The following is a 26,537-nucleotide window of genomic DNA, read 5'->3' as shown; positions in this document are numbered from 1 at the left end:
CGATCTGTCACGAGGAAAGGTGTCGGGACCTACAGAATGGTCCCTTGCTCCGCAGGTCGCCCAGACGATCTTCGAGGTGATGTACCACCCCTCGATAGATTTGTTCGCATCTCATCGAAATCATCAGCTGCCGGTGTATTGCTCAAGGGTCGCAGACCCACAGGCATTCGCCGTGGGACGCTCTGTCCGTGAGACTGGGGAGGAATGACTGCTTACGCTTTCCCCGATCTCACTGCTCGCAAGGGTGGTGACCAAGATCGGGAGGAGGATTGCAACGTCATTCTGATAGCACCGTTCTGGCGAAACACCTGTGGTTTCGACCGATGGTGGATCTACTAGCGGCTCAGCCGCGAGTACTCCCGAGTTACTAAATCTACTCCGGATGCCGGGAGGAGAGGTACCAAGTCTACCACTAGAGCACCTGCAGTTAGCTGCATGGCCCTTATCAGGGAACGTGCGGCGGAGGGAGGCTTTTCATCAGAAGCTGCTTCTCTCATCGCCGGGGTAGGCGAGAGTCTACCCTCCGCACGTATAGGCAGCGGTTGGCTCCCTACTACGCATGGTGCGATGAGAGAAATACATCTCCCATTAGAGCCCCTGTGCCTCTAGTGGCAGATTTTCTGACAGAAAAGTTCAGGTCAGGACTTCAGCAGGCAACGATAGCCAACTATAAGTCAGCCATTCTCTCGATTCATCGAGGATTTGAAGGCGGGTCGACTATCAATTCAGATGGGTCCCTAAGTCTTCTTCTCGACGGTATGTTCAACAGCGCCCGCCCGAAAGGAAGGTGGTCCTCCATGGGACCTCAACACAGTCTTGGAGTATATTAAGGGTCCCCTTTTGAGCCCCTGTCAAAAGCGACCCTTAAATACGTCACTCTTAAGCGGCCTTTCTTCTGGCGTTGGCTTCGGGACGGCGCTGCTCAGAGTTGCACGCAGTCTCGAAGTCAGCCTCCAGATTTACTAACAACGGAGCGACGCTGTTTCTTCGCCGGATTTCCTTGCAAAAAATGGCGAAGTACATTCCGACACTCGCCCTCTTCCTCCCCAATATTGGGCAGGGTTCGTCAATAGCCGAAGACAGGTTGTGGTGCCCGGTGAGGCGCTACAGCACTACCTTGGCCGAACACAAACCTTAAGAGGGCTCATGACCGCTTATTTATCACTCACACCCAGAACCGCACGGTCCAGCCGCTAAACAGACTCTGGCACGGTGGCTGGTCCAGGTGTTGAGTGGACTCGGGGCGGCAAAAGACGCCGCCCCAAGGCCCACTCAACCAGATCTATCTCATCTTCGTGGGCCTACCATAGGGGGGTCCCCATAGAAGAGATTTGTCAGGCTGTGTCTTGGAAGAACCCGTCGTCCTTTTCCACGGTTTACTACAAAAGCGTAAACCAACGACCAGGCGATAAGTTCTCCAGGGCTATTCTGCGGAGATAATATGGTGGTTGGGTATCAGGTGTTTTGCGGACAATCAGAATTCCAACATGGTAAGAACCAGTGTTTCTATTCTTAACCACTGAACTTTCAGTTCAGGGTTTTAATCTGTTCACGTAGTCTTTCTGTTTCCGGCCGTGAGGGGGGGAAATAGTTTGACCTCGCGATTACCATGCTACCCACTCTCCCGATCCTTATCAGATGCTGGCCAATCTTGTACCTCCATCCGTCGGTTACTTGCTAGATCGATCTTTCAGATGTTGATGCAAGAAGTATCTTAATCAACATCGAAGCGGTAAGATCGACCGGTGTACTGAGTCTAGTCCCAAACAAAAATGTTTGGTAGACTCATAACCGTGCGATCTTACCTTTCCGATGTTGATTATCCAGACCCGGCCGCCCCTACAAGTTTGGCGAGTAGGGGCTGCCCAAGTCGGATAAGGGGTGATTATCGTGTGACGTCACCGAATGGGTGAGTCCACTCGGGGATCGGGGTTTTTGTTATTTATTCATTTATGTGGGACAAAATGACTATTGGTTTTTTCCGCATCTCGGGATCGATGCAAGAAGTATCTTAATCAACATCGGAAAGGTAAGATCGCACCGGTTATGAGTCTACCAAACATTTTGTTTGGGACTAATCGTTTTACCATCACCCTCTCCGTGTGATAGTCTTTACTACTATCATACTTCATAGAATAGTACTCTGCCGTAGTACGCCTGCGCCAAGCCGTGCGCTGACTCTTGGACTCGCCGATTTAGTAGTACAAAATGTGAAGTATATCACGGCAAAACATGGTGTTATATATACCGTAATTCGTCAAATAAACGCCCCCGGGGGCGTTACATTTTCCCAAGAGGGGGCGTTTATTAGAGGTCATTTTTAGCACGACAATTCCCGTTAAAATCATTAGGTAAGCTTAAAAGTCACGATAAAATGACGAACTATGAACTTTTGACACTGACTTTTGGTTCACTTCCGGGTTTCTGATGCAGATTTTCGCCATTTATTGCTGCTATTACCGACCATGTGAGCAACTTGGTAAGCTTTAAGAAATATTTTGAAAAAATGGGTAAAAATAGCATGTTTTGGGGTCTCTGTGCAGGGCATAGGAAAAATATTTCCTGTCTGGGAACTTAAACTATGTTGCTTTAAATTTTCTGTGAAATTTGTGAGCGCCTTGTCGCTCGCCCTTTTAACAGTTGGGGTCCAGGGACTCAAAAAGCCAAAAAACTCATGGATTTTTGACTTTTTAAAGTAAGAAATCACCATTCTGAGGCTCTAATTCAGGCATGAGAGTGGGCTTTGATAAAAAAACTGTGAAATATTATCCACGTGTGTTGAGGAGGCAGAGCCCCTGCGGGGGTCGAGGGGGCAGAGCCCCCCGCAGGGGTCGAAGCCCAGGCGATTTTAGCAGATTTAGCCCCCCAAAAGAGGCCATTTGTGACCTAAAAAATGCATATATATCTATGTTAAAGTAATTCTTGACCGATTTCAGATGTTTTTGAAAAAAATGCTTCCTTCATCCTAAAAAAGTGGTTTTAAATGTTCAGTTTCTTATACTTTTGTACATAAGAGGCATTTTTCAAAGTTTTTTCTTTGCCTAATAACATGGCCTACATGGCTGAAATTGATATAATTAATGCACAATATAAAAACGATGATTCATAAATTTTTGACACCCCCCCTCTTCGGGTATGTGGGATGGGGGCCCCCATGCAGGGGGGTACTAATGTGCATGAAGAATGCATTGTATAATAAGACTTTTTCTTTTAAGACTAATGTGTAAAATACGCTCCATTTTATGCTCTACAATACAACAATAAACAAGAGTTGAGTGTTGGACTTCCTCATCTTCAGAATTATCTTGTGGGATTCATTTCCGACATGGTCAAGTAATTATAGCATAAATTTTAATAACATGTTTTTCCTGGCCTTACACAAACTCTAACCCATCTTACAAACCTCACTAGTAAAATATACAAACCCAACCAAGCCTAACACCCTTGCCCAACCCCTAAAAGAGCATTAGGGGTGAAATTGATTTCACCCCAAAATTGGACCTACATGTATAGCATGTTTAGTATTATTAAACGCATGAATATATAAAGTTTCAATTACTTTATTTAGCCTCATCTCATCAAAATAGCTATTTTTATGGCTTGGCTTATTAAAAGCTTTCACATAATTTTGGAAATTTAAAAAGAAATCTAAAATTCTGAAAATACAAAAACAATACATTGAAGTGCATAAGCTTTTTTCTTCTGGGTAAGAATTATTTTCTTGCATGCAACAGCCTTTTTCTTGCAGGTTAGAAATTTGATAAATAGGTCCATGCATGCATTTTGTATGACCTATTTATCAAATTTCTACCCTGCAACAAAAAAGCTGTTGCATGTAAGAAAAAAGTTCTTACCCAGAAGAAAAAAGCTTTTGCACTTTTCCAGAATTTTAGAAATTTTTTCAAATTTCGAAAATTATGTCATGTGAAAGGTTTCTCTTTTATTTTGTTAGGCTGTTAGCAATACAAATAACAATTTCCATAAAAATTGAAATGAGGCCAATTTAAAGTAATTACAACATTATATATTTAACACATTCATGCAATGCATTTAAAAACATTAAATATAGCTCCGATTTTCTGTCATTTTCAGGTGAAACCAATTTCTACCCTAATTCCCTTTTGGGGGTGAGGGCAAGGGTTTTGGGTTATGTTAAAGGTTAGTTGGGCTTGGGTGGTTTGAATACATGCAGTAAGGTTTGTGGGTGTGTAGGAAAACATTAACAAAAAAAACTTAGAACAAATTAAAAAAAAAATCGATTTTTTTTTTTCCCCAATTTTTTTTCTGTGACCTCCAATTTTTTTCTGGGAACGGCGCGGCCGTGTTACCGCGGATTTCGAGGGCCTGTCTCTGTGTCTAAGTTTTTCACAGAAGGGGGTCTTATTATATATGGCGCGAAGCGTATGAATCGATCAAGGCGAATAAACACAATACAAAAACGAATGCCAATTGATTAATACTTTTTAAGTTATGGCCCTGAACATGCCGTGTACACTTTTCGTTGGATTCGACCAAATATGCATTGACATTGTCGGCGAATTTGGCTGAGTAGCAAATGTGTTAACTAAGGTTTGCCTGGGATACCTACCGTATTTCGTCAAATAGTCGCCCCCCTCACATAAACGCCCCCCACCACTTTTTTCAACCGAGATGTTTCAAAAATTCCGATATTTCCATGCTATCTTGTGTAGTATTAAAGTATTTTTAAAAACATCTAAATCAGTTATGAAAAGAAGGCATTGGATTAAATCTAAATTGATTTCCTGAAAGGTGTGTATTCAAAGATTGCCTGATCAATTTTTCACATATTTGTACATAATTATGAATTTTTTGTGATAATTTTTTGAGTGGTATTTTTTTACATTACCTACGAATACAATTTTTCATAGTACTAGATATATCTTTAATAAATGGAAATCACTAATAAATGCGCAATTGATACTTGAGCTTTGATATGTCCAATACTGAAATGCATTGCATTCGGACATCTTTATTATTGTGTTTAGCTGCCAGAAATTCTAAATGGCACAAAGGTAGGTTTGGTAAAAAATATGCATTACCTCCGAATACATGTTAAAAGCTGTGCCATTTCCACAAAGTGAGAGAATAGTAAACAATAGTTAAGCAATAGGTGCAGGGTAATACACTCTTTATTTCTACCAAGTTTCGATAACCTGCGTTTAAATATTTCTGAGATGTCAACAATAAAAGCAAGTATTCGTAGGTAATTTCGGTAACCGAATGTTACCTACGAATACACTTTGACATCATGACAGTATTGTGAAACACCGCCATTCATGCCAATGCCCATATTGGTACATAACGAAGGCCTGTATGTTTGCTATTAAATCATATGTCAATGAAAGTTGCGAATTCACATACATGCCCACCATGCAAAACTGAATACGGCTTAATTGGTGAAAAATATGTACTGAAATAGACGACGGTCTGCTCATTTGAAAGAAAAATCAGATTCAAAGAAGATTAGAAGGGGATAAATACTTGGATTTATCAACTGTCATGTGTGCTTCATTTTAAATGTTTACCGACCTTCTGGTTTCTTAGTAATTTGTGTCCAAATTGATTTATTCGAAGGTAACTTTTGACGTTTTCGCTAAGGTTACCTACGAATACCATGGAAAAAAACGACTGTTCTCATTGTCTCATGATCTAGACAACACATTGATGGACCCTGGTATAAAGTTAATTGTAGTTGCCCTCAAACGAAAGGCCACAAGACGTAACCTACTCCAAGATGGACTTCACAAGTCTGCAATAACGGTTTTAAGCGATTTGTGTGCAATTAAGCAAATTAAAGTCACTTTAGTGCCTTTGTTTCTTACTTCAATCCTCTTTCAACCGCTGTGAACCGACATTATTATTAAATACATGATAGGGTCTAAAGTATCAATAAACGCACATAAAGAAATAATACATTCAAAGTGCTTTATAATAAAAACCAAAAGTCTAATTCTAATTTGCATAAGACTTGAACAGGGGCCACATTTACCCCAAGCCGGGTATTACATAATATATGCAAATTTAGCTCATTAAATAAACAATTTTTTTATAAAATTGTTATATCAATGGGAACTGTTATGATTACCTTTCATGTCAAACACATACGAAATCAGTGATACAACCAATAAGTACCACCCGGCCACCCCTATGAATAAAAAGTGGACTTGCCACTTTTTTAGAGCCAATTGCGATGTCGCTCCACTAATTAGACCCCCCTCATAAAAATTTTAATGCTATTTGAATAATTTCTTCACCAAATAGTAACATAAAGACCACTCTTTCAAATAAAGTTAAGTCACCTAGACCAATGCTTAGTATAAAGACACCCTGATAAAGACAAAGGGGCCACATTTACCCCGGGGCCACAATTACCCCAATCTCCCCTATATGTTGATGAAAAAATGTATTTACTACCTTAAATAGTATTTTAGTAATAGAATTTATGTATGAGTGATATACAATGTAAAACAAATATTAACTGTCTTAAATTTGTGTAATGGTCGAAATATAATCACTCAGTGAAAGATGTATTGTTCCATTCCACTCGCCGTTCCGGCTCGTGGAATGGAACAATCCATCATTCACCTTGTGATTATATTTCGACAATCACACTCATAGACAGTTAATATTTGTATACAGGGTGTATCAAAATGATTGGTACCGAAGACTTCTCATTTTTGCCGAATTGTTTCACTAGTTTTTGTGTCAGTTTGGGATTAATTGTTTAACTATTAGTAATTATAGTAGTTTTATCTTCTCTAAGAATTTTCGATCATAACGATAGCACATTCTGTTCAGAAGTTACATGATTCTAAAGGATAGTAGGTGTTTGTACACGTTTTATCGTAACGCTGGATCAGTAGCGCACCATTTTCAAAGCTCTATTTTACTGCAAATACCTTGTGAGAATGATATGTTGAAAATCATGGCAATGTTTAATATTTTCCTTGCCTATTTATTCATTCATAATATATATAAATGTTATAATCAATATTTATTGGTTAAGAGTAATATTATTGACTTGAATAATTTAGGTGGGGTGAAAGAAATTTTGTATCAACACCTTCCAGGGCGGTAATTTAAATTGTAGTATTGAGATTACTAAGTAGATGGTGTGGCAGAATGGCTATAGACTGTAGACAGTGTATTTTAGTTTACACCTGGTAAAGGTTATTGGAACATGGAATGGCCCACAGTATTCCACACTTCAGTGTGCATTCATAGTTGAGAATGACTGGTTGACACGAAGCTATGGAGAAGTGCAGAGAAGATTTAGAAGACAGTTGCCAAGCGCAAGGAGTATCCCATGCAAACATGCTATAACTTGCAATGTTTCAAAATTTGATATGGGCTTGCAGTTACAGAATGGATCCATCCCAGGTGTTAAGTTCTTTCAAGATAGGGCTTCACCTCACACTGCCAGAGTCGTAAGGCAGGGACTTCAGGAACTATCGTTCTAAAAGCATGTGTAAAGCAATTTTATGTTATGCAGACTGAGGTGAGATATTGAAGAGCATGTATGCAATAAATGGTTCAAGCAGTTAACCTATTCATCTTGTGTTGTGTAAGTAAAACCATGATTACGTCGATCTTCGTTTAAATGACAATAGCTCCCAGATGCATCAACCTATCAACTTCAGATTATTAGATCAATAAGTTAACATATGCCCCTTTCTATTTATAGTACAAAAACTATATTAATTAGCAATTTTATATTTTTGATTAATTTTTTAAAATGACACATAGCCCGGTACCAATCATTTTGATACACCCTGTACTATCCACAACGACAAGATAGTTACTGTGCAAGCTGCGTGGATAGAAGATAGAGGTAGCCCGAAACATGGCCCATGTTGCTCCTTCCTCACAGTAAGGCCATGAATGCCGTACGTACGTAGAAACGGGGCACCGTGAACTCACATCGCGGTGATGACGTCACACTGATGGCATCTATTTATAGGAAGAATTCAAAACACAGCGATGATAACAGTCACAAGTCTGGTCTTTTACATCCTCAAATGTGCTCAAGCCTCAACATTTACGAACATGCACCAAATATGTTTTGTTTAACTTAAGTCTCATCTTCACGTGAGGAATGGTAGGAAGTGGTATTTATGAGAAAAAGTGGTATTTTATGTGTACCCTGGACCAGATAGGCTCAGGAATCTCAGCCCTTCGTACGGAGAAGGACAGTGGAAATCGTAGTGACGGAGGTGCAAGTACCTCGGGCTAAGATAGAGGGTGCTAGTATAACACGTTCAGTCATTATAGCGTCGTCAGTTTTAAAACGCATTGTAAAACAATTTTTTAATTGTCCAATTTGCCTACAATTTAGCTTTGGCTATGTATCTTAGCTGAAATGTTTGTTTACTTTTAACCGGAAACACAGGCGCTGAACAGGGGGTTGTTTTCCTGTGTTTTTCACTCCCGAGCTTGCAGAAAATCCAAATACATGGGTTGAAAATTAAATCTCGGGGGTGAAAAATATTCTGCAGTGTAGTCGGGGGTAGGAGTAAGGTCCAAAAGTAGAGGGTCAGAGTTCACCCTGAGCTTGCACATTCCCAATATTAGGGATGTTCATAAAATTTTGAAGTTTAATATTTTTAGCTGAAAGTTCTTTCATGAAAGAGAATCAAATTACCTAAACAATAAGGGGTCAATCATGTTTCTAGTGCATACTTTTGAAGTTACAGACAAAAATAGTGTCACCAAATTGCCCAAAATTTTGTGTGTGAAATTGTGACAAAACAATGTAGGCACATGTACAATGTACACTACTGTATGTGACCCCAGATGACTTCCTATTCTTTACTGTAAGAAAGCTGTTTTGGATGGTCTTGATTTACACACAAATTGGTGTCGAGTTGGTGGATCATAGATTGCACTATGTGATAGTGTATGAATCCAGTATTATGCCAGTACCAACTTAAGTCAAAGTCATTTAGGTTTTGGTTGTCAAAATTAATTTTTTCCATTGAGCCCCACAGTAAAGCCATTTATAGACCGTACATGCACATTCCACTACCCTATGGACTAATAGCGCCACCTATAGTGTGTGAAGTGAGCCTGCCTACCATCTATATTGAGGGTGAAAAATTAATATTTTTTAAAATTTAGGGTCATTCACCCCAGATCGGGGAGTTAACGCTACCCCTGGCGCTGAAGTACAAATTCCGACCATATAAATGAGTCCGTTTAACTGCAACCTTGCTTGATCAAAGTTGTTTTGACGACCGACCATCGCCGCTCATTATATATCAATGGGAAAATCCAGGCAAATCAATCGATCTCCCGATTGGCAAACATTGACTTGTCATTGCAAACTGATGGTAACACCCTTCTGGTGTTGTTTTTTCTTGAACATGTGAGCCCAGCACTACATTTGTTGATCACCTATTACAGTGGCGACTGTGTGATGTCTAACGATCACTCGAGAAAAATGGACACAAAATGACGTTTTTCATGTGTACAATCATGGTGAATTGATGAAGGAATATAGCACATGTGTCACTAATATGTCAAGAACAATATCCTCATATTACACCAATTGTAGGCGAGTGATAAAAAGCTCTCCTCAACTTCATTTTAGGCGAGTGATCACTCTCACTGCGCCTCAAAAGACAAGGCCTGTGAATTCCCGCAAACGGATTCTCGTTGTACAATCTTGCGGGAGTCCAAAAGGTATTAGGCCTATAACTGTAAAATGCATTCAAACAAAACAAACAAGTCAATTTCAAATTTAGTTGTACCCGCATGCCTCAAATGCTCCTGAGGAGTGTAAATTATTGCACGCCTAAACATAGATCAGGCATGTTGCTTCATGATCATGATTGAGGTGTAAGCTTTCAGCTATACAGCTTACACTATTTTTAGCTATACAGATGACAACTGAAACTTCACAATTAAGGCTTTAATGGTAGGCCTCAATCTAAGATAGAAAACAGAACAGAAATAATCGGACCCCGCCTCTAGTAAGAACAGGTTTTTCACATTTTCTTTGAAAAAAAAATGATTGAAGCAAGGCTTTTATAATGAAACCTTTATTGTGTAAGTTAGAAATAGAGAGAGAAGAGAGAGAGCTCAGCACAAAGTACATGTACCCCATAATAGATTTAATTTCACTATTACTTCATTTCGCTAATTGCCAATGGCCATCATTTTCATGAGTACTTTATTTCGCTAATCCAGCAATTCATGTTTATAATTCAATGTAAAACTGTCAAATTTGTGTGTACTTTATTGATCAAATTGAGGCTTCTAGCAAAATTAGCGAAATTAAGTGGTTTTACAGTATCATTAGCTCTTTTTTGAACTTTAAAAACATTTTCTTTGTCTCTAATTTCAGGACCAAGATGGGCATCATGGAATCTAGGAATTTTTTTATGCATTAGATGTGCTGGTATACATCGTAATCTTGGTGTACATATATCAAGGGTCAAATCAGTCAACCTCGATTCATGGACAGAAGAACAGATCCATGTAAGTACAGTATATGAAAATCAGCCAAGATATGTGATATGGATGCACAGTTAGCACACTCTTGCAGGGATATAAGTTTTCTAAGTTGTTGATGTTTTCTTTTTGCAGATTCCAGATTAATTTTGTTAAAATAAAACATTTCTGAAATTGGATGATGGATTGATGGTATTTCATTATAAAGAACAATTGTTTTTTTTGGGGTAAGGGGGTAATACGGTACCGCATAGTCCAGGAGTGACACTAACCTGAGCTTGGGGCCAGGACTCCCAAATATTCACCAGTCAGACCCCCAAAATGTAACTTCTCAGAAAGTTTTCATGTAGTAAAGGACCTATGGACCACTCGCTGGGTCTTCCAGAGGCTAGCACAAACCCTGCCATAGTTTATTCTCTAATCCCTCATGTTCGCTAAAAAGATTGTGCCCTGAGCAAGTGCTTGGCTGGTTCGCGCCCCAATACATGGACCCCATAATGTATCCCAATGTTAATGCGTTGTGTTGTGAATTTGTTTGTGACAGAGTATGGAAGACACCGGTAACACCGTAGGACGTAGGCTGTATGAAGGCAACTTGCCAGAAGGTTACAGGAGACCACAGACAGACTCGTATCCTTTGATCCTATCATAAGTTCATTACAGTCCAACCTCTTTTATCCAGGCATAATGGGACCGGAAAGTATCGGCCAGATAAGTGAACAATATAGTAATTGAATTAAGTGTAATTCAGCATTGAGTGTCCAAGGTGCTAAAGTTGGGACAACAAACAATACTCATGGTGCAATATAACACTGAAAGATGATATTTGAGTGTCGCATGTAAATGCTTCTGTGCATGAAATTATGGCGTCAAAGCATTTTATAAGATGTTTTCCATATAAAATCACACAGTCGGATAACACTTATTAACAGAGATTCTTTAAAGAGGTCCAGATAAGAGTGGTTGGACTGTATTTCACAATATTGTGGTGATATGAAGGGGAAAATTCAGTCTTATATATATATAGCGTTCAATTTTATTTTTCAAGTTAAGTATGCTGCAGTGAGTGTAACTTTGAAAAAGTCCTAAAAAATAGTGAGAAAAAGACCTGAGAGCATATTACAATTTTAATTAGCCAAACTAAACAGAAATTACTGGTACAAATGTATTAATGTACCAAGAAGAGACTCTACAAAGAAACAAATAAATCCTCAGCTACTGGCTTTGTTTTGAAGAACTTAATTTTGACCAGTATCAAAGCTTATAAAACACAGGATTAATTTTGGGGGATTAATAATACCCTGTTTTGCACAGATAAAACAGCCCAATCATAATCCTTGGACCCAATTGGCAATACCAGTGACAATTTGTTAAAATTTGCATTTAAAAAAAATTGTGTGAAAAAGGGCAACAACCTGGAATATTGCATATTTTCATACAATCACATACAATTGCAGCCACAAATAAACACACAAAAACATGTCCATAACTCGACCAAATGATATCGTAGAGCAACAAAAGAGGTATCAAAATGTGCAGAAGAAAGCTGAGCTTTATATACATTTTAATAAGTTTTTGCTATATATTTCAGTTCCCGATATATCTGACCATCTAAACAAATCAAAAGAAATAAGTCCCCCTCTGAAAATTTTGTCATAACATTGTAAAGTAAAACTTTGTACCAATAAAACTTACTTAGAAATAATTATATGATTGTTTACTAAGTGTTTTGTGAAAATGAAAGATGTCCATGACTTCATGGCTGAATGAACCCAAATTGAAGACAAAAACTGCCCTTCCCAAAAGTCACAAAGTAGGCCTATGCTTGTTAACTGCAAGGCGTATTGGGACAAGGAATGGAACTGGCCATCTTATAGACCCTGTGCTGAACTCTGCACCAAGGGGATTTGCATGGCTGAATGATCAAGAATCGATACACATTACAGTAAATGTTCACTTGGTGAGGATTATAAACTGCACTCAAACACATGGGGTTTTCCATTAGTAACAAGCCATGAATCAACTTTTGTGACAAGCATAGGCCTACTTTGTGACTTTTGAAAAGGGCAGTTTTTGCCTTCAATTTAGGCTCATTCAGCCCTGAAGTCATGGAAATCTCTCATTTTCACACAGCACTTAGTAAACAGTCATATAATTATTTCAAAGTTAAGTTTTATTGGTACAAAACGAAACCTTACAATGTTATGACGACATGTTCAGAGGGGGACTTACTTCTTTTGATGTGTTTATACTTTGTAATCGTTTCGATACTTTTATTTTGAAAAGAAGTACTGTATTTCCTGTGAGTAGATATTACAAAATAGGCTTAATGTATTCACGTTTTGAAGTGTTGTAAACTTAACCAATTCTCTTAGTAGCGCGCTAGAGCATTTTATCAGGGCCAAATACGAGCACAAGAAATATATCAACAAAAACTATGTCAAGCCACCTGTTAGGGTAAGTATATTATTCATTGTCTCTGGTAGGGTAGCTCATGTTGTAATGTACCTGTACATATAGGTTTAACATTGTCTCTGCAATTTTGAAAGATGCTCCAAATATGATTCTTTGTAATATTTTTGCTGACTGGGACAACCTGGATGTAAGTACTGTGATCATGTGACAATGATGACAATGAAACTGAAATATACATTGCAGGCACCATTAAATTATTATTAGAGTGTGAAATAGCAGACTTGGTTACTGGACAAGTATGATAATGACTTGATTTTCAAAATTTAAGTTCCTCCTTTGATAGGTTATTCCAGTTGAAATCCATTATACTCCCTGAGAAAACATGACGTTAATAATCTCCCACACATGGGGGTGTCGATTTTAAATGGGATTCACCATTCAGGTAACCCCGTTTGAAATTCACACTCCCTGTGTGGAAGATTAAGGTCATGACTTCCGCAGGGGGTATATGGAATTTAACAGGAAAGTTAGGAAATAGGAGTTCCTTAGATCATCTGGTATAGTAATCAAGGCTTGTCACCCTTTGAAGCAGGTCACCAATTTTCCTGGATAGATTTCAAGCTTTTAAGCTTATTTATACACTCAAAACTTGGCAACATGAACATTGTCAGCATTTTTATGTTGTACATATACATCAATCACCCAGTATGCATGGTTGACAACAGGTTGCTCAATCAAAATTTTGAAAAGTGAATATCTGCAAAGAAGTTTTTAAAAACCAATGTTAGTGATATTTTCATGGTGTAGATTTAATTTCAAAAAGTATAAAAGTTGTACATATACTAACCCTATTAATATTTTATGATAATTTATTAAATTCAAACTCTTATAGATTGGATCCGAAATCAACATGATTTCATGATTAATATAACAAGCTTTTTAATCTTTTAATGTCACAACATGTGGACAGCATCAAATTTATTTGACTCACAAGATGTATCAAAATGATTGGTACCCATCAATGTCTAGTGAGTATGGTCAAGCCTGCCACATCAAAATGCAGTATAATATCCACCTTATTTGTACATTTATGTTATAAAAGGTCATACAACTATAAATTATCATTTCAAGAGGATCCAATATTTTGGATTTGGAAGAAGCAGTCATTTCATTCATTGTACAACAACACTGATGGGTACCAAACATTCTGATATAACCTGTTATTTATAGCTTGGCCCCTGTCATCTTGAGCACAATAAGGCCATTCCAGTTGAAATTCATACACCCTGAAGACATGACCTTAATCTCCCACATAGGGAGTTTGGGTTACCTGAATGGATTATAACATTTGTCATCTGCACTCCTGTGTTGTATATTAAGGTGATTTCTTCTATTTGTTTGTATGGATTTCATGGAATAGCCCAATATTTCAAATCCTGTACTAATACCTAGTTATGTAACATTCTTTCCCAACCGTATTTAAGGAATACTCCCGTTCTAAGGTAATCACTCATTTCTATTTTTATGTGTTCAATTAACTTGTTTTTAATTGTTTTAAATTGAAAACTGATTTGTTCTAAATGTTATGAAAAAGAAATGATTATTATCCTTTTTCCCCATTTTCTACAGTTTAGCAACACATTTCTTAGCGTTATTTATTCAAATCTGCCCTATTTTGTTTCAAAACGAGTGTTCAGTAAAAACAAATGACCCATTTTAAAACCACAACAACTGGTGGAAACATTGTGAAACTTATTTTGAAAATTGACCAAAATTCCAATTTTGATTTTGATAGCCATTGATGGTATATCTCATCCTCAAAGCACCTAAAATAGATCAGTGATGTGAACAGACATTTCTTTCATGATATCTAAAAAACAAAAGCATGTTTTTGAATAACTAATTAATTGAGCACATAATTATTTAATATTATTAAAAATGCATTAGGGATCAAGAATAAAGATTGCTTCAACATACTGCAAATTTGCAATTGGGGAAAATATTTTATGAAACAAATGATTCCTTTGTGTGAATCTACAAGAGATACTGGCAGTGGTGGCTGCACTAATTATTGTCATAGGCTTCACTATTTATTTCTATTTTTAAATAAAATTTACTGAACAAAAATATTATATCAAGGGGAATTGAATGAATAATGATACATTCTGTGACATTTTCCGTACATCGTCGTTGGACAGGAACAACCTCCTATGTGTCATTGGTCCCTGAACATGTTTAAAGCAAAACCTCCTATGTAACCTCTTGGCAGTTTTGTTTTAAACATGTTCAGGGGCCACAAGCACATATATGAGGTTTTTCCTGCTCAACGATGACATGATATTACATAGAAGTAGGGATGATGTGTGGCGAACACTACCAGAATGCTGCTATAATCAGAGGTACACTGCTGCCCAGGTACTTCATTGGTACTCTAGAGTATCTATGTGGGTCTAGAGTACACACATTGCAATCACACGTACAGTACACACACTGGTACTGGTTATTGTTATTTCACTCCAGAAAATTGATTTAAATTCAATTCTTTCTACACCTGGAGTCTTGCTATTCAATTCCAATTCAATGCACCTTGCTTTAGAATTAATTCAATTCGATTCCAATTCAATTTTTCAATTTCAAAATCATTTCATTTCGATTCCAATCCAAATGCAGCGAAATTAACAGCTAATCAATTTCAATTCAATTCTGAGCATTCATTTCAATTCCAATTCAATTCCAATTCCAATACAGTTGCAGTTTGTGTTAATTGACCACAGGCACACTGCAAAAAACGTGTCTAGAGATTGAACACTTTTTAGTCCTCGATTTGTAAACACATGTGTAAAATCTAAACACAAACTTCAAAATATCAAGTGTTTAATATCTAAACACAAGGCATCAAATTACTAAACATGTTTAGCATTTACAGTACTACTGGTTTGGTACTGCACTGTTACTCTAGAGTAACTACAAAGTAGCTTGGCAGCAGTGTACCTCTGGTGTCGGCAGCAATAGGAATCTGCTAGTTAAATTTGACCATCCTCTTGTTCAAGACATGAAAGCATTTTGAATTTATGAATGTCGTAGAATAGACCACTGATAGGATAAACTTAGTTACTTTTTAGATGATGTTTGTTTGTGTACTTGTATTTTATGTTAGGGCTCTAACTGAAATGCCTGAAACCACTTTGATGCAGACAGAATACAGCCAGGAATCCACTTTCTTCATGCCTGCCTGAGTAAAATCTCCATATTGATGTTGAAGTGGACCGATTCCACACAATTTACTTTAGACCACTTGCCATGTGATGTCATTGCCCAGCAGTATGCGCGCAAATTATGGCAATTTCCATTGTTCTTTGCCCTGCAGTGTGCACACGCATCATAGTTTGCTCAGGGCATGTGCATTTTAAATAGCCCACCACATTTCATATCTAGTACAAGAAAGCCATTGAACAGTGTAGCACTTCATTCAAGCATACATTGTATAGCGACAGACCAGTCCCTGCCTTTGTTGATAAACAATGATGTCAAGTGGTCTATTGATGAGGTGACAGCAATGTTTAGAAACACATACAAGGGACAGTCTATATGTTTGAGAGACCAGCATATGACCCCCACCTCCCCCTGACACTGTTCAATTTAGCCTTATTGCCCTTTATCATTCTAATACGGCGGTGTACAGGTCCTTAAAAAAACCAGGATGTGTGCGCATACTTACAGGCAAAGAACTATGACAACGGCTGACTGTACATAACGTCGCATGTCACCATTTATTGGCATTTCAGAAGGAGCTCTACACTACGGTAGCAGATTCCCATTGCTGCTGCCACAGCGGTACAGTACAGCGCTGCCTAGCTACCAGTGCAGTACCAATCCAGTACACGTACCAGTGTGTGTACCAGTACATTACATGTGATTCTGGGGTGTGTACTTAGAGTACCCCACACAGGTCTTTAGAGTACCAGTGAAGTAGCTGGACAGCAGTGTACTTCTATCTGCAGGTGGCTGCAATAGGAATCCGGTAGTGTAGTTGTAGAACTGTTAATGTAATTTAGAGTAGCTAGCTGTTAGTTCTTGGAAGTTATACATTGTATGTTGGACAACTTCAAATGGTACACTATTTTGCACAGAAGCAAAAAAGGAAAATGTAACTTTTGTTACAATAATAGTAGTGAGTGATTGTTGAATCATTCATTGAAGTAAGTTAGGAAACTGAAGCAGCAACTTTTTTCTTTGCTTTGAGATTCTGATGTTTGGGACTTCCCAAAAAGGGGTGTATTGCCAGTTTAATATTGACATTAAGTATTTTCCCAATATGATCAGTACTGGATTCTCAAATATAGTTCAATGTCATAACTTAAGCTGTTATAGCGGTATGGGGTTTAGCTTAGGTGTCAATCATAGATGAAGAAATATACAGCTTTTCACCAACAGGTAAAGGCCATGTGTTTTGTATGTTGAGAATTCTTGCATATTCATGAATGCTGATCATTCTAATAAAGCACACCATTGCATCGCCCATACCATTTGCGACTATCATGGAGCTGTAGGGTTTAGTATCAGCTCTAAATGTGTTTACGCGAAAGATGTCAAGACTGTGCTTTGAAAAATATGTGGTAACGGGCACAGAATGGGCAGGCGTAGCGTTTTTTGTGCATATGCTTCATCTAATGATTGGCCCTCACAAACAGATGATGCTGGACTTTGCCTGTTGGTGATTGATCTGTATATCTTTAGTTTATTGTGTTAATGCTTCAAAACAAGCAAGCAAATATAATTATGCAAAAGCAATTTTGTGTTGACAATAATTGTGAAAAATTGCATGTGTGTGTAATGTATGTATTGTAGTTTTGTGACCCTATTGTAACCCTTTACCTGCCTTTGCATGATGAAGATTCTGACACAACAACCCATGAAAAGATTTCACTAACACTTTACAATACACCATAACTCCAAACACATTGTTAAGTTCCAGATCCATTGTTGACTTTTCTGTAAAGTTAATTTTTTTATTACTTCCGTGGTCCGGGTACTACGCGCCCAGCCGACGACCAATGGGTCAACTGGCTTGTTGTCAAGTCCGTTGATCAGCCAATCAGCGTGATTGTTTATTTCTTCTCTGTGTACGCCCATCTACGCTTGGCGCACAGCTCGGAACACGGAAGTAATAAAGAATTAACTTTAGGATTTACAGTATTGTTACAATGGGCAAGGACTTGCGATGCATCACAACTGTTAGTGATGAAATTGACCCCAGGATGATAGTTTATGTGTACATCCATATCAAAATGATGCACTTGTCGCCTGCTACATGTTTCATTTCACATAATAGCTAGGAATAAATACCAGACTCATCTCAAGTGGAGGTCGCTTGAAATCAGCCCCAAGTCACCTGGTTAAGGAATGTTCTCTGTATTTCTAAACCATGTGACATGGGGATGATTTGAAGTGACCTCCACTTGAGATGAGTTTGGGATTTATTCCTAGCTATTATGTGAAATGAAACATGTAGCAGCCGACAAGTGCATCGTTTTGATATGGATGTACACATATGGCATAGATACAGAATATCCTCCATACACTGTGCTTTAGGTTTAGGGTAAAGGATTGGGATATTTGTGTTGGGTATAGATTAGGGTTTAGGGTTAGTTTTAGGGTGTAGAGGATATTTAGTTATTTTGTTGTCACTTATATTTGTCCTTCAGGCAATGCTTGATAGTTCTCTGAATAGGTGAATAGGCCCTAAAGCCAGTTGTCAAGGCTCTTTTGGTTCAGAGCATATTGCGATTATTAATCATCTATTTCTAAGACTTTCACTTTACATTTGCACTGTTTTCTTTCTACTCATGCATGCAACATATCTGCACGTTTCGTTTTCCTTTATTCAGTTTCTTTCTTGTATTTTCCTATTTTTTTATGTGTGTTCATCAATTCATCTTTGCAGCATACAGAGTTTGAGGAACCTGAAAAGAGAGGAGAAGAAAGCCTAAAGCCGGCAAGTCTAGCACAGTTTCTTTACAAAAACCTAAAGAGGTAAATAAATTGTGCAGAAACTAAGGCTAGAAGCTATAAGGGGTTGTATTTGACCATTGCACGGTTCTGCCATATGTGACCTGCTACAACGAAATCAGTATAATTTCGTAAGTTGGTAGTTTCAAGGCACCCTGACTGACTTGAGTTGATGTTCTTTGCCGCACACCTGTACAGCATGCACGTATTTTGGGGGGCTTTAGGCCAGCCCCGGGTCAAAGTAGAGGCGGCAAAAAGCGAAGAAGGCGGCGGAAGGAGAAGGCGGCAAAAACAGGGCGGCAAAAAGCGAAGGGGCTTTTAGAGGCGCTAGCGCCTAAAATTTTTTTTTTTTTTTCTTTTTTTTGCTCTTCACTTTTTCAAACGACAGTGAAAAAAATTGGGTCAACCTTTTCGGGCTGTTAAGGAAGGGGCGGCAAAATTGTTTCTTCTTCAGCCCCCCGGGATTGGGGCGGCCATGGTACACCACTGTACAGCCAGTAGTATGGCTTTCATGAATGGCTTGAACAGGTGCATGTGAAACAAAGAACACCAACGTCTACAGCCGCTACAGTGTAGAACATCTTGAATCTACCAACTTGTGATTTTACGCTTATTTCATGGTAGCAGGTTACATATGCGAGGAGAGTCCTGATCTGGCAGCATACATGAATGGGAATTGAACCAGTCATTTTGCGTTGTGTAAAGTAACATATTTCTTCCTTTCATGTTTATTATCAGTTCAAGGTTCTCCTTGCATATGGCGAAACTGTGCAATGGGCAAAAACAGCTGTTTTCGCCAAACATTTGACAAACATTTAGTGATGGGAAACATTTTTGAATTGTGAATTGTTTGTATTTGCTTAAATGCAAATGTTTGGTAAGACTTGAACTTAGCTAAATATTTGTCAAACTTTTGGTGAAGCAGTTGTGTATTAATGGTGTTGCCTGGTTCAGCTTTAATAAAAGGACATTTGATCAACTTGGAGCTTGTTATCCATTTGATAGCATTCTGTTAGTATAATAAACATTGTATCATAATGTACATAGTAAATAAGTTACAAAATGATACAAAAGTTTATATTTTTGATCAAAATAAGGCAAAGATCTTCCAAATTTGGCATTATATGCCGACCTTTTGTTTTGAAAGATCGAAGGTCACAAAATATGTCAGAACTTTCACTTCATACAGTGATTTCCTTATCAAGAATCCAAAAATGTCAGAAAACTGCAATTGAAAAAGTATCTTTTTATGAGGAACAAAATTGGTCCAAAATTACTGAAAAATACATTTGCCTCAAAACTTTGTCAAGATTTTGTGATGCAATTTGAATAGCAAATAGCAATGTTATACTCTATTAGAGATAAAGTTACATTTATGTTATCTTTGGTTCAAAATTATGAAACTAATAGTGGAAATTTTGAAACTTGATATAAAGAACCAGTCAGCATCATCATACAAGGGCACTTGAACTCAGGTCATTTTCACAAAGACTTCCAGCATATACCATAAGTGTTGAAATTACGCTAACCTTAGATTGGAATTGGTAACAGACATAAGGTTTGAACAACACTTAGTTAATTGTTTTATATGATGAATAAAAATAATTGCATAAATTTGTGACTGAATTTCACAAGGCTTCTCCTGTGAATGTTATACCTCAGATCTCCATTGATTTGGCACTAAATTAATATAAACTTTTTATAAACAATCGTATGGTTAAGCTTCCCCTGTAACATTGATTTGGTGCTTAATTAATATAAACTTTCTAGAAACACTCATATGGTTTGTTCCACCCTTAAGGGATCTAAAATTAGCGTTTATTTGCGTTTCGACAGTATTTTTTGTGGGACATGAGAGCACCTCAGACCTATCGAATTGCATTCTGAATACGAAGCATGTCTTTCTGATATCAGATAATTTTAATTTTTTGAAAATCACAATATAATACAAATTTTATGACAAATTATAAAAATTTGATATTTTTCACATTTTTGATATATAACAGTCCTCGAAGTAAATTATATAAATCTAATGACATATTCTTAAAGTGTATGTAGCAGGGAGGAAAAGCCGACGGTCGATTGAAAATGTTGACCTTTCATATTGAAGATATGGATTTTTTCCCGAAAAGACCTAATTTTTTTTGGTGTTTTGGGGAAAAAAATCCATAACTTCAATACGAAAGGTCAAAATTTTCAATTGATCGTCGACTTTTCATCCCACCTACATACACTTTAAGTATAAATCATCAGATTTATAAAGTTTACTTCAAGTACTGTTAAATATCAAAATTATCAATTTTAATGATTTGCCATAAAATGTGTATTAAATTGCTAATTTCAAAAAATCAAAATTATTTGATATCAGAATGACATTCTTCGTATTCAGAATGCAATCGATATGTCTGATGTGCTCTAATGTCCCACAATAAATACTGTCCAAACGCTCATACCACAGCCCTTAAGGGATCTAGAATGAGCGTTTATGGCGTTTCGACAGTATTTTTTGTGGGACAGGAGAGCACCTCAGACGTATCGAATTGCATTCTGAATACGAAGCATGTCTTTCTGATATCAAATAATTTTCATTTTTTGAAATTCACGATTTAATACAAATTTTATGACAAATTATTAAAATTTGATATTTTTCAAATTTTTGATATATAACAGTCCTCGAAATAAATTTTTATAAATCTAATGATATATTCTTAAAGTGTATGTAGCTGGGAGGAAAAGCCGACGATCAATTGAAAATTTTGACCTTTCATATTGAAGATATGGATTTTTTCCCCAAAAGACCTATTTTTTGTTGGTGTTTTGGGAAAAAATCCATATCTTCAATATCTGAAAAGGTCAAAATTGTCAATTGATCGTCGGCTTTTCATCCCACCTACATACACTTTAAGTATAAATCATCAGATTTATAAAGTTTACTTCAAGTACTGTTAAATATCAAAATATCAATTTTGAATGATTTGCCATAAAATGTGTATTACATTGCGGATTTCAAAAAATCAAAATTATTTGATATCAGAAGGACATTCTTCAGTATTCAGAATGCAATTCGATATGTCTGATGTGCTCTAATGTCCCACAATAAATACTGTCCAAACGCTCATACCCCTTCCTTAATGAAAACTTAATTAATGTGCGAGAGAGCATTGATTTAAATTTAACATTTTTTAAGTTGATGGTAGGGTTTTTGGTAATTTCTGATACCCTTTACAAAAAGAAAATATGTCAAGCTTGCACAGCGATATTGGGAAGGAATTTGACTTATATTTGTTAGACCAACTGTTTAAAGAGAAGCCACTTTATCAAACATGAGTGTCCTATATGTCCAGGTACTTGGGATATGTTGCAAGTCTTTGTGAATTCATTTTTACACCACACCTATATAATGAGTTAAGGGGAGATGGGCTTAAATGGAAGAATTTCAGTGTGTTAATTATTTTGGTGTACCACATTTTTATCACACAAAAAGAATTGCATAAATTCTGCAGGACACATTTGATCACATCATAAATTCTGGGAGCACAAACAAGTCATTTTTGTCAAAAAAATAAATAAAGTCATAACAGTCATAACACTTTAGCACTTCTTTTTCACCTCATTTTTGTTTTATTTTAAATTGGTGAAGGGTTTCTCATCTTCCTGGTCTTGGTGATATAATATTCATATTCACTGTTATGTCAGTATAGCCCATCTGTTTTCCCAGTCAATACATACACATATCAATTGCTCTTCATGTGAAGGTTAATATCACATTGGACTATTCCAGTTGAACTCCATACACCCCCTATAGAACACACAGCCTTAATCTTTCACACAGGGAGTGTGAATTTCAAATATGGTTACCTGGATGGGTGACTCCATTTGAAATCTACACCCCCTGTGTAGGAGATTAATAAGGTCATATCTTTCATAGGGGGTGTATGTATTTTAAATGGAATAGTCCATTTTCAGATATTTTGTAGCACTCATAATTTCATATATTGAGTTCCATCATCAAGTATTCCATAATGTGAGTGGGGGTGTGTGTGTGTGGGGGGGGGGGAGGTGTGATGTGTTGAGAATGTAAATATATCTGTGTTGGTGTGCTGATTTGGAATGTCAAGATTTTCCATTTTCTAAATTTCTAGTTACTCCAGCCAAGCAAGTTTAGATAGTTTGCCAATGCTTCGGCTAAGCAAGCATAGTCAGTTCACTGCTGAATCTGCAAACAGCAAAATGTGTATGGCAATATTATATGGCTTAAAAGTTCGCAATTTTATATGCATGCATTTGACATTTCAGTAGCAGATATTGTGACTTTGACATTCAATATGATTGGCCGATGAAAATGTTTTGCTTGGATGCAAATTTGCATATTTTGAGTATAATTGTTAAATATTCCAAAATTTTGTGGTTTTAATGGAGACCAAATCAAAAGGGAAAGGTGAAATGAATACTGCTCAGCACCTGTTCTCTTGAGATCCTATCTTGTAAGGTGAAAACAGCATTGACGAAATATTAACCCTTACTGAAGAACAAATATCAATTTGTAAAGATCTGTTGAAAACTGGTCCTGCATAGTGTGTTAAATAAAATATGCTTCAATTCCACCAGTGTATAATCAAAATGGGCTATTCCAGTTGAATCCATACACCCCATGTGGAAGACTTGACCTTGATCTCTAACACAGGGGGTGTAGATTTCAAATGGAGTTGCCCATTCAAGTAAACTATTTGAAATTCACACTTCCTCTGTGGAAAATTAAGGTCATATCTTCCATAAGGGGTGTATGGATTTCAACTGGAATAGCCAAGTTGAACTTCCCAGATGGAAGTGTTTTATAGCTTCACCATTTTCCTCACAGGAAGCAATTGGGTTTAAAACCAACAACCTGTTTTAAGATTTGCGAGTGATAATGTGTGGTGTCTATAGTAATTGGTTAGTCCTTCAGCAGTCTGCCTATTTGGTACTGTTTGCAACATTTGTAAACACAGAAGTGGATTTCTGATTGGCTAATTGAATCCTGTCATCACATCAGTTCCTCGTTCGCAGACTAAGTCGTGTAGCATCGGGAAGAGCCGTAGAGCAGTGCTGAAGGACCTTGCTGAATACTATATACAGTCTGTCCAAACCAAATCTGTGACACGCACTGTGTGTTAAAAAACGCGATGCATAAAGAGCGTGGTGCGCTCGGCAAGTACAAATCGCACAGCAGTTGGCGCACCAAAGAAGCATACACACGCATTGCACTAAAATAATTACTCTCAGACCTCTAGTATCCAAGGTCTATTTACTTTGTATTTCTATGTGGACAGACTGTAGCTGAGTTATGTGTGTTGTGAATATAAAGGCTACTTTATGAAGTATAAGAATGAGATCTTCTGTTTTGATGTCAAGAGTGTAACACATGTACTACTAATAGTAATAATATTATAAGTGGGAAGGTGTTATGCAAGTGTAACAAGAAAAAGTGGAGTGTATTCTTGGTGTAAGAAGTTCATGAGTTGGACTAGTGCAAAGCTTCCCATTAAGGAGCAGCTTGCAGAATAAAGCTGTGCATATAATCCTTCAATAGAAGATTTCTGTGCCAGGCTAATTCTGTGCTCTTTACACAAAGGATAAACCAAAAATGATTGCTTAAATGACTGCAAGCAAAATTTCAGTTACCTAAAACCGATCTTGTTGTGTGTACACTGAAAGAGTTGAGGGTATATTGAAAAAGTTTGATAACAAAAAATAATATAAATAATACTTTGTACCATTTCACAGATTATATTATACATTATATTCTTTGTAACAGGTTGTTAAGTATATTTTTAGGATGTCAGGTTGTTGCAAAAACCTGGAGGTTCACTTGCTATTGTTGAGACTACACCAGGCACAAAAAGAAACTCGTCAGTTATATTCATCCTTGCTGTTCAATAACTTGATAGTTTTGGATTATTCTGAAATATACATTTTGTTAATTGGACTTTGCTTTCTCATTTGACACCCTGTTTATGAAAAACGAACAAGAATTGACCAAGATATGCGCCTCCAAAGCCTCAAACCCCAAAATCAGAAGTTGCATTTTCAACGATTTTCAATGGGAACGCATCGTTGTATTGCACACAAGCACCACGGGCAAATCAATAAAGCACACAGTGTAGCAGGCACAATTGAATCGTTAAAATTGCAACTTTTCATTTTGGGGTTTGAGAGTTTGAGGCGATATCTTGGTCAATTCTTGCTCAATGTTCACGAACAGGGTGTCAAATGAGAAAGAAAAGTCCAATTAACAAAATGTATATTTCAGAATAATCCAAAATTATCAAGTTATTGAAAAGCAAGGATGAATATAACTGACGAGTTTCTTTTTGTGCCTGGTGTATATGTTTGATAAGAGTGGTAGAGAGTTGCATTGTGACAGTGACTGTGGAATTATATTGAAGTCAACTTGATATCAGAGAGAAGTATAAAGCACAATATCTGTTTTGCAATTGCTCCCTCAAACAGTGTCGTCCTACACACATACCAATGTGCTGCCTTGTGCAGTTATGCATACACATGAAATATATCTCGGTCAGAAAACATTACCTTCACTGTTACAAGGGGAAAATGTAAATTCTGTCGTAAAAAATGTTTAGTAATATTTTGATGAGTGTACAAATACGAAGAGATGATATCAATTGGACTATTCCAGTTTAAGTCCAAAGACCCTAATGACCATCATCCACACAGTGAATTTCAAATGGCATTACCTGAATGGATGATCCCATTTGAAATCTACACCCCCTGTTTGGAAGATTAAGGTCGTGTCTTTCATTATTAAAACTTCGTTGGGCAGGATAAACCTCATGTGATTGTGGTCCCTGAACATGAAAAAGCAAAACTGCCAAAAGGTTATGTAGGAAGTTTTGCTTTAAACATGTTCAAGGGCCAATGACACATAGGAGGTTTTCCTGCCCAACGATTGTGCATGGATTTCAACAGGAATAACCCTTTTTTTTATATAATAAAATAAGCTAATATGCCATTCTTTTTCTCCCTCTTCTCTTGTTCAGTCATCATCAAATAGTTCATCAGCCAAAGCGACAAGCTCCACTACATCGTCAAGTACAGCAGCAGCAGCATCTCTAGTCAGTACACCTGTTACTACTGCTGCAGTGGCAAGACCAGAGGCAGCCAAGGCTACGCTTAACTGTTCAGCAATCGCCGCATACACAAAAATCGGTGTCATTACCAACAACGCCTGTGAGCAGACGAAAAGCAGTAGATGATCTTCTTGGGCTTGGTAAATATTGTGGCCAATTAAGAAGTTCCATTATTTTATATATTTTTTGGGACTTTGCATATTTTGTTCTTGTGCTGAATAGTTTTGGACACTTTGTCTTGGTATTTACAAACCTTTGTTGTGAAGGCTACCTTAAAAATGAATTGCGTAATTGTTGTCTTACGATACAAAATTTCAAAGTGCAATAGTTTTAGCGTGTGTTACAAACCACAGTGATATAATTATCATTAGAAAGAGACTACTATTTGTCACAAAACAGAAACAAACCCTTGCTCTTGAATGCAGTGCAGTATTCTCCAGCGTAACATGAAAATGATCTGTGCATTATTACAATACATCCTTGTTGAATATACGATTATTATAAGTGATTAGT

At 37.3% G+C, this 26,537-nt stretch overlaps 1 protein-coding gene across 1 annotated transcript in view; it reads left to right on the top strand.

Moving 5' to 3' along the window:
* LOC140166919 (uncharacterized) overlaps positions 1–26,537 on the top strand; it is a 61,333-nt gene that overhangs the window by 11,408 nt on the left and 23,388 nt on the right. Inside the window, 7 exon segments of the mRNA XM_072190404.1 lie at positions 10,367–10,500; positions 11,018–11,103; positions 12,852–12,930; positions 14,373–14,390; positions 18,833–18,921; positions 25,935–26,009; positions 26,091–26,164. Coding sequence (XP_072046505.1) covers positions 10,367–10,500; positions 11,018–11,103; positions 12,852–12,930; positions 14,373–14,390; positions 18,833–18,921; positions 25,935–26,009; positions 26,091–26,164 — 555 coding nt within the window.

Source organism: Amphiura filiformis, chromosome 12, assembly GCF_039555335.1.
Source record: "Amphiura filiformis chromosome 12, Afil_fr2py, whole genome shotgun sequence".
Taxonomy (NCBI): domain Eukaryota; kingdom Metazoa; phylum Echinodermata; class Ophiuroidea; order Amphilepidida; family Amphiuridae; genus Amphiura; species Amphiura filiformis.
Note: the sequence above shows the minus strand (reverse complement) of the source record. Positions and strands in the feature narration are given on the sequence as shown.